This window comes from Panicum virgatum, chromosome 3K (assembly GCF_016808335.1).
Source record: "Panicum virgatum strain AP13 chromosome 3K, P.virgatum_v5, whole genome shotgun sequence".
NCBI classification, from domain to species: domain Eukaryota; kingdom Viridiplantae; phylum Streptophyta; class Magnoliopsida; order Poales; family Poaceae; genus Panicum; species Panicum virgatum.
Window position 1 is genome coordinate 63,307,828 of NC_053138.1, and position 10,100 is coordinate 63,317,927.

The 10,100-nt window shown below is 46.4% G+C and overlaps 1 protein-coding gene across 1 annotated transcript in view; it reads left to right on the forward strand.

Moving 5' to 3' along the window:
- LOC120701158 (proline-rich protein 2-like) overlaps positions 1-6,206 on the forward strand; it is a 21,935-nt gene extending 15,729 nt beyond the window's left edge. Inside the window, exon 2 of the mRNA XM_039985301.1 lies at positions 5,816-6,206. Within this exon, the coding sequence (XP_039841235.1) occupies positions 5,816-6,206 (391 nt within the window). The remainder of the gene's footprint in view (positions 1-5,815) is intronic.
- The last annotated feature ends 3,894 nt before the right edge of the window (positions 6,207-10,100 follow it).

Genomic DNA, 10,100 nt, shown 5'->3' on the forward strand with positions numbered 1-10,100 from the left:
AACGCCGACAGTATTACCATAATACTTTGAACGTTAGCATTTGCTGGAAGATGTGAACTCAGATGATGTGCGCAGGTTCAGTAGAGAGTTCATCAACTCAACTAATTCTGCATCTAGTCTGCATTCTGATTGTGGAAGGTGCTGCCGAGAAACCGAGATCCGGATGCTGGGGCTCGATTCTGGTGGGAAATCAGCAGTAGTAAGCATTTAGCCATCAAAGTTGAATCAGCAAAGTATATATAACAACTTAAGAAAGGTAACGTTGTTGGCATGGGATCAATCAGAAAAAGGTGACGTGTTTATACACTGTTACAGAGGTAGGTGTACTACTCTATGGAGCAACCAACAATCTGCTGCTAACTCAGAAAAAAAATGCAGTGTGCACAAACACGGGTACACGGCAAACCTACCCTTTGCTGTGTGCCAGTAGATAGAGCACACAGCAAACTTCTGGCACACGGCAAACGTGATGTTTGCCGTGTGCCCGAGCAAAAAACTCACGGCAAAGCTTCAGCACACAGCAAAGAAGTATTATTTGGCGTGTGCCTAACTTTCGACACACAGCGAAAATTTTACACACGGCAAAGAAGCATTATTTGCCGTGTGCCTAATTTTCTGCACATGGCAAAACTTTTACACACGGCAATTTTTTTTAAAAAAGTAGATTCAGCACTCTCAATTTTTTTATGTTATACATATACAGTGTATTGTACTCCTTGTTAAATTTTGGTATATTTTTTTGCTATATTTAGTTATTTGATTTCATTAATCGAATTTTTGGGGTTAAACTGGAAGTGTTTTGAATAGTGGATTATAATGGATAGAAAAATGATTTTCATGGTAAGGAGTTCAAGGTGATGACATAAGCCTGAAATAGAAGTAGATTTTGAAGATCTTGGCCGCGAACCATGCTAAGAACTGTTTGAATGAATCGTTCTAAAATTCCATGAAAAGCAAACAAATTCAGAAAATCATGAAATTTGTCATGGTATCATGGTTTCATGCATGTAGATTGTGGTAAAATTTTGGGAACGTTTTGCAAAAGTTTTCACGTACGCTTGTTAGAAATCCAAACATCTCCAAAGAAGATCTGTGAAATTGAGACGGAATCGTTTACATTTGAACAGAACGTTACGAATGAATTGGCATTTGACTTTTAAACTTTTTGTTTGTGCAAAACTAAACATAGGTTCTTTGATGCCAAAGTTCGGTTAATTTTGAGATCAGTGGTATAATTATAATTTTTTTCAATTAAACAATATCATGTCATATCTATTGATCTTGAGCTATCACTGCATAAAATAATAGGTTTGTTGTGTATAATTACTAAACATGAATTGTTGAGTAAATTTTGCAAGGTATTTGAAGTATATTCAATGAAATTTAGTTAAACAGTAGGCAAACTGAATGAAAATATAAATTGAAAAGAAAAAAATATTTGTCGTGTGCTTGGCCCTTGGCACACGGCAAACACGAGCCTTTGCCGTGTGCTTGGCCGGCGGCACAAGGCAAACACAGCCATGCCACACCGCCCGCCCGCCATGCACCGGTGCCCGCCGGCCACGCCCCGCCCGCCCGCCACGGCTCGCCGCGCACCCCGCCCGCCCTCCACGCGTCGCCGCGCGCCCCGTCCGCCACGCCGCGCCGCCGGCACCGCATGTTTGCCGTGGGCCAGATCAGCGGCACACGGCAAACACGGCACCTTTGTCGTGTGCCCGCGATCCGGCTCATGGCAAACACGGGCAAGCGGCCCTTATCCTTTTTCGGCAGCCCTCTCGGACCACACACACTCACACACGCCACACCCCCAAGCCACGCCACCCCGCCGCGCCGCGCCGCCCCGCCGCGCCGGAACGCCGGCACCACCTCGCCGTCGTGCCGGACCACCACCGCTCGACCTCGTCGCGGCCTCCACTCCTCGACGCCACCCCCGCGCGCACGCCCCCCCCCCCCCCCCCCCCCCCCCCCGCCGCGCCGCGCCACGGCCACCGCTCCCGCTGGCCGCACCGCCGCCGCACCTCCCCGCTGTAACACTATGGGTGTCTGCACAGTAGTTGTGTATAGTTTATATGCATCATGTGCTTGAATTGCTTGAAAAAGGACATTTTTGTAATTATAAAAGGTTATATGTGTAATTATGATTTTATGCAAGGTCCTTTCTATAGTTATTTTTGAATATAGCTTTTGTGGAGGGTGTTTTTTGCAAAATTTCAGTGCATTTATTGCATGGCAGCCAATTTTGTTTTTAAGTCTAATGTTTGAAGTGAATTTGCATTGTAAAAGACAAAATTCCTAGAATCCAAAATCTCTCTTATGTTTTCAAATTTAGCCCTCTATACTTTGGTCAAATAAATTTTTGCACAACATCAAAGTTGTAGATCTTGAAAAGTTGAACAACTTTCATGTTGGGCACCTTTTCATTTGAGCCCTATTTTGAAAGTTATCGCTGGTTTACAGACTAGTCCCTAGAATTTTCAGAAATTGCAAAATGACCCTTATCCCCTTCCCGCACCTCCCTGCTCTGTTTCTCGCCGCCGCCCACCGACAGCGCCGCCCGCCGGCGCCGTGGAGAGCCTTCCCGGCCATCCCTTTGCTTCGCGCTGGCACCCACGCGTCGCTCCAGAGCTCCTCCCCCGCCTGTTGCCTCGCGCTGGAGCTTCCCCGGCCATGCCACGCGCCCCGCCGCTTCCAGAGCCACCCAGGCGGCCGCCACCGCGACGTCGCCGTGGAACGCCCACCGCAGAGCCCGCCGCCCTCTTCTAGCGAGCGCCTGAGCACTACAAGAACCCCAGAAAGCCATTCCGTCTGCTCTTTCTCTTGCTCTTCGCTCTCACACCGCAGAACGCCGCTGCTGCACCGCTTGAACGCCGGCGAGCTCACCCCGCTGCGGAGCCGCCACTGCAGACCCGCTCCACCCCAATAGCCCCCACCATTAGCCGCGCCTCGTTCTAGCGCAGCTTCCCAGCCGCTTCCCCTCGCCCGAACCCCACCGGAGCCACCCCGCCGCCGTGCTCCGAGCTCCACCGGCCGCCGCTCGCCGTGGACCGACCTCCTCCCGCCCTCATTTCGCGACCCCAGGGCATCCAGAGAACCGCCTCGACTTCCTCTCCGTTTTCCCCAACCTACCCCTCGCCGCCGGTGAGCCCCTCGCCGGGAAACGGCCGGTCAAACCTCGCCTCCCTTCTCTGACCCAGCCAAGGACCCTCAGGTTTGAATTCGAGAAAGCCCAGGGGGTTATGTGAATAGACTGTGACTCATATGAATAGTGCCAGCAGGGACTCCTTTGTAATTTTTGCTGTGAATTTGAAATTCCATAGAAATTCGTAGAAAATTCGTAAAATAGCAAATCTTGATGTTTTGGAATCCTTGAGAGTAGCTCTTTGCAGTAGAACCATAATATTGTAGGTGTTTGTTGCAAGTTTTTACTGTATAAATGGTTTTGTGTCACTAGGTAAATAAATACTAGAGGTTTTATCTTTTTCTTATCTAATGATATAAGCCATGTCTTGCCGTGAAACTTTTATGGTAGTTTGTTCTTGTAACACTAGTGTTTCTATAAAAATTTCATGATCAGTTCTCTTGTGAAGCTATTTATTTGGTTTAATCCTTGTTTAGTAGACTTTATTTATGATAAATAGTTTATGCTGATGTTAAATCATGAAAATATTCTTGAGTGTTCTTTTGGAGTATCTTAGCTTTTCCAGGAAGTTTGATCCTAAGTTCATGACTAGAACAGGATCTAAAAATGAATCTTGCTAATCTATTGTTCTCTTTTGTTTATTTTCTCATAATTATTTCTTTGTAGATAAAATCATGGAAAATTCATAGTATATAAATCATCCCTGTGTAGACCTTCTGTTAATTTTTGAGATTCTGTTTTACTTTATTTTGACCTGTACATTTCAAACTTTTTCTAGGTGTTGTCTGAATAAATGATTTGTTGTGAATAAATGGCTACATTTTTTAGCATTATTTTTACAGGGTAGCTTAATCTATTCATGTTCTGTTTAGGGTAAATTTTTCTAAATTTATTTATGTTTGTGCTTTGAGTTGTTTATTTATTAGCAAACCATGAATTACTTGTTATAGGAAATCACCCCCACATGTTTTTGAAGTTAGTAAACTTCATTTGTGCTGTTGATCATGATGCCTTGTGTAGTTAGATTTGTTGTTTAACTACTCTATAAACGATTGCCCATGTGTGTTTATAATTTTGTTCTTGCATTATATATAGATACGACTACTTTGTCGGACGGGACGTACGAGCTGATCCCGGAGTCTGACGGAGGTGATCTCGAAGCTCAGGTGAACGCCGCTGAACTAACTGAAGCCCCGAACCAAAGTTCGGAAGAGCCTAGAGCTGAAATAGTTAGCGACTATCGAGAAGACAAGCCCCGGACATAACCTATATTTCAAATTATTCTCATTTACTGTTATTATTTACTTGTGCATTTACAGTTCTTAGGATTTGAATTGAAACCCTAGAGGCATGATCCTAGGAACCTATGTACTGAACACTAGACCTGAGTTCGACTACTTGCTAAGCTTATAGGACCGGTAAAAGTCGAGTGATTGCCTGTCACTCGCGAGCTTTATAGGAATTGCTTGTTTACTTTCTGTTATCAATGTAAGGACGACAGACGGGGTTGTGTTCGATAACATGACCTTATGTGAGACCCCATCTGTGTTGATGAACTTGTTAAGGTCGCGGTGTGTGGTAGCGGTGGTTAAGTTTTTGAAAGTACTAGCCACATGCCGTAAATATGGTACGCGGTAAGCCTAGTAACCGATTGGACCGGGGAGTAGATATACCTGACACTCTCTCTTAGGGATAGGTTTTATTTTATGTTGCGCAACACTACGACTTCAAGGGACAAGGTTCGGCCTTGGAGCTCTGTAGTCGGGGAGAGTGTTCCTATCCACAAGCCGGAAAGAAAGGCAAACGGTTGTTTGGAAACGACCCGACGGTATTCCAAACGTGTGTGTTAGGTTTTCCTTGCAAGGTTGAATTTCGATTCAGAATCGTCCGCCTCTCACGATGAAATGAGACTGCTTGATCTCTTTGCCACACAGAGTAATAAGAGCAACAATATTATTTATCAATTTTGATGTTTGCTTAGTTTTCTACCATGATTGGATAGTAGTTGCTTACATAGAATGGTTAATCAACTAGAATCTTAAAAGCTAAAACTTGAAAGTAAGGACATACTCTTTATTGCTTTTCAGCAAAAGGAAAACCAGAGCCTCACAGAACCTTGCATAGTCTAGCTACAGTGGGTTAAGTAGACCCATGGACGGTTAAGTCTTGCTGAGTATTAAATACTCAGCCTTGCTGTTGAAACCCTTTTTCAGGTATGAGTTTTGAGGATCAGATCGCTAGCTTGACCTATCCATGCTCTTTGCCTCCTGGCTGGTCCGTAGAGTGGGACACGTCTTCGACCGGCAATGACTATGACGAGTGATACCAAGCTTGGGCTAGCCTGGTATCCTTTTGCGACGTGTTGTAGCCGTCGTGTTTTATCTTCCGCTGTCTAAACTCTGAACTTAAGTTATGGCTTGTATAAATGCTTTACTACGTTTGGTCTTGTATTAATGCCTTAGAACTGGTTTGTAATAACTTTTATGCCTGTAATGTAAAATTGTGGTTGTAATATCTCTGGACTCGCCTTCGTGCGGGGTATGCTTGTTCGATCCGAGAACCAGTGGTTGTATCGGGACGTTACCCGACAGACCAAGAATTGTTCCGTTTGAAGTGCGTTTGAGCTGGTGTTGCCTTTATGGTGATGGCCTGCGCACATGAGCTGGGATAATTCAGGTGGTTCTGCCACACCCGCCCCACGGCCAGCTCTTCGGCTCGCTCCACCACACCACCGCCCGCCAACCCAACGCACCACCCCGCCCCGCCGCCCCTGAACCGGCTCGCCGCGCTGAGCTGCCCCGCCGCCACCGGCCCGGGTCGCCGTCCCCTGCCACCCCGCCAGGACACCCCGCAGCCCGAGGCCGTCATCGCCAAGGCTCACCGCCAGCCCCCGGTGCCGCCGCAGGCTGGGCCCGGGCAGTGCCCCCGAGACCTGGCGCTGCCGCAGGCCGGGCCCCGCCCGCCCTCCACCCCGCCAGCCCCGGCCAACCTCCTCCCGCCTCAACCCCGCCGGCCCCGGCCACACTCCACCCCATCGGCGCCCGCTGACCTCCTCCCCCGCTGGTGAGTTTTTTGCCATTTCATTATCATTTTATGCCATATTGAACTCACATTATCATTTCATGCCATATTGAACTCACATGAAATAATTCCCCGCTAGTGTTATAAATAAATTGAACTCACATGAAATTATAATATTTGTAGGATTTAACGTCGCAGTACGTATACACCGTCTTGTTGAGCTGTGTCACCTGCACCGACACACGCGTCACCGCCTCGCTCGCCGTCGAGCCCTAGGTGAGCATATGAAAAAGGCCTTCGCTCCTTCTATTGTTCATAGTAGATTATATGATCTAGTTGCCTGTGATGATATAATTTTTTACCTAGAATTGTTCTAGGTAACATATGATGATCTTGAGCTTGTGGCTGCATTAATTGTGTCGTGTAGTTATGCTTCTCATGATTGTCATCAAACCATGTGACACATCCATACCCAAAGCAACTCTCGTTTGTGTTGATACAATGATTGGGCTGAGTGTGTCACATGGTTCCATGTATATCATGAGCCCCTTTTTGTTGAGATGATTTCTCCCGCTGCAAATTCAAGATCAATTGAAATGAAACATATATGAGGCATACAACACTAGATCAATACTTTTTTGTTGAGATGACCAATAGTACAAATCATTGATTACAATTTTACACATGTTATTCTTTTTTTGCAAGACCGAGCACCGCCACCTAGTTTACAGGACCTATAGCAAGGTGAGGCATACAAGACTCCTCTTTTCATACTGCATGTTCGTATATCACGTAACCTAGTTAGGCGTCTCCCGTTCGAAATAGATACAGATGGAAATATGCAGAACTTTGCATATTTTTTACCGTATCTATTTCGAATTGTCCACATTTTTTGGACAGCCTGAGGATGCTAGATGGGGTTAGTTTGCATGGTCTACTCCCATTCGAGACAGAGTATCGGCATCATTTTCCCGTTGTTCTCCGGATACACAATCTCCCTTTCGGGACGTGTATTTGGAGAACAGCGAGGAAATGCTGCCGAAATTCTGTCTCGGATTGGAGTAGAGCATGGAAATCGACTCCAGCTACGCATCTTCGGGTGGGATTAGGACCTATCTTAACCTAGTAGAAAGTTTAGACATCGTTTAGATGCAAAAATTATTTTTTATATTATATTACTCGTTGATATGATAGAGTATGGATGATTGTGCGTGGATGTACTCCGGTTGGAAACAAGGGGGGGACTTGACCTTGGAATGGATTCAGAAGACAGAGGCTTTCTTGGATCGAGCATTTTCAAAGGTTAAAGGAGGCTCATGCACTTGGTGTCCCTGCACCAAATGTGGAAACACGCGTCGACAGACACGGGAAGACATGACACAACATCTTTGCAATTATGGATTTACGAAAGACTTTACCCGGTTGACCTACCATGGTGAAGACAATTGTATGAGAGATGAGGTCCTTAGGCAACGCATTGAAGATCATGATGCTGATGCCGGGGTAGGAGATATGTTAGATGACTTTCATGAAGCACACTTCAAGGGAGAACGTAGCGAGGAGGAGCCAGAGCCAACCGCGAAGGAGTACTATGACATGTTGGCTGCAGCACAGGAACCCCTTCATGGGCATACCAAGGTTTCACAACTGGATGCCATTGCGCGCCTGATAGCCGTGAAGTTCCAATTTACCCTGAGTCGAGATGCTTTTGATGTTATGTTGATAGTTATTGGCACTTTGCTTCCGGAAGGTCACATTCTTCCAAAGAGCATGTATTAGGCACAGAAACTCCTTCGTGCATTGAATATGCCATATGAGCAGATACATGCATGTCCCAAGGGATGCGTCTTGTTTAGGAAAGAACATGCGGAAGAAAAGTACTGTCCAAAGTGTGAATCCTCTAGGCTCGTTGAGGTAGAGACTAGTGATGGTCAAAAGAGGCAGCTCGCAGTCCCCGTGAAAGTCCTATGATACCTTCTGCCCATACCAAGGATCCAACGGCTATTCATAACCGAGGAGTCCGCGAAACAGATGACATGGCACAAAATGGGAACTTGATACAATCCTGATAAGCTTGTACATCCATCCAATGCTGAATCATGGACTCACTTTGACGGGATTCATGGAGTCAAAGCAGATGAAGCTCGTAATGTGCATGTTGCCCTAGCAACAGATGGCTTCAATCCATATGGAATGTCGGCTGCACCTTACACTTGTTGGCATGTGTTCGTTATTCCTCTCAATCTCCCTCCCGGCGTGATTTTCCAATGACAGAATATATTCTTGTCGCTGATAATTCCTGGACATCCGGGAAATAATATGAGTGTATACATGGAGCCCCTGATTGATGATTTGCTCCGTGCTTGGGAGGAAGGGGTTTAGACATACGATCAAACTACAAAGACAAACTTTAGAATGTATGTTTGGTAACATTATTCCCTGCATGACTTGCCGGCGTATGGAATTTTCTGTGGCTGGTGTGCTCACGGAAAGTTCCCTTGCCCAGTATGCAAGGCAGCTCTGATGTTCATCTGGTTGCGGAAGGGTGGAAAATATTCTTTGTTTGACAAACATCGTCAATTCCTCCCTCTTGACCATCCATTCAGACGCGATAAGAAGAACTTCATGAAAGGTGTCGAAGTTCTGGACCGCCCCCCTAATATTATGACAGGTGCTGATGTTCGTGCTCAGTTAGATAGTCTTGTGGCCAATGCAGAAGGTGGTTTCGAGGGATATGGTGAGCAGCATGTCTAGGCGCAGAAGTCGGGCTTGTGGAGGCTTCTCTACATGGAAGATCTCTTCCTTCCACATAATATTGATATGATGCACTCTAAAAAGAATGTTACCGAGGAACTATTCGGAACTATCATGGACATTGCAGAGAAGACAAAGGACAACGTTAAGGCCAGAGTGGATCAAGCAACATTATGCGATAGACCGAAGCTAGACATGAGGCCTCCTGGGTCAGGCAAGGCATGGAAAAAGCCTAAGGCTGATTTTGTCCTGACGAGGCCCCAGAGGAGGGAAGTGATAGAATAGTTTCAAACCTTAATGTTCCCTGATGGGTATGCAACGAATCTGAGGAGGGGAGTCAACTTGTCTACTATGCGAATCAGCGGGCTCAAGAGTCATGACTACCACATATGGATAGAGAGGCTTCTTCCGGTGATGGTTCGAAGATACCTCCCTGATCAAGTCTGGCAAGTGCTGGCAGAGTTGAGCTTTTTCTTCCACCAGCTTTGTGCTAAGAAGTTATCTCTGACCGTTATTGAAGAAATAGAAAGAATGGCGCCTGTGTTGCTCTGTAAATTGGAGAAGATATTTCCACCAGGCTTCTTCAACCCGATGCAGCATATGATTTTGCACCAACCGTACGAGGCACGAATGGGGGGGACCGGTGCAAGGTCGTTGGTGCAACTCAATTGAGAGATGTCGGGAGGGAGGGAGGGAGGAGGCAAGAAGCATGGACGGTACTAGTTTGGCGACAGCTTAGTCGACACGGCGACTACTCCCACTCTTTCGCAGATTCGAGCCAGGAGTACCAGCTCAAGTCCAGCTATACGCCCACGGCCAGACACTACACAGGCTCAGATTGAGGCTGTCAAGGTTATTTCTGTTTCATCCGTCGTTCCTCCATTTTTACATACGTTTGCTTTGAATTCTAACCCTGGGATCAAATCCTTTAGGCCCAGATGGAAGTAGCCTTTCAAGCACGGCAGGAGGCGGCAGAGGAGAGGTGGCGGGCCGAGCGGGATGACATGCAGCAAAAATTGGATCAAGCTCTAATGTTTATGCAAAACCTGGGCTCGGCGATGGGTGTTTCGCCTCCATAATTCTCTGCTTCGGCCCCACTTGCTCGTAGGGCAGAAACTCCTCCTACCGTAAGTGGCTTTGACTCCTATCGAGTTTCATTCGTCTTAGTAACTTAGCATTAATCTAG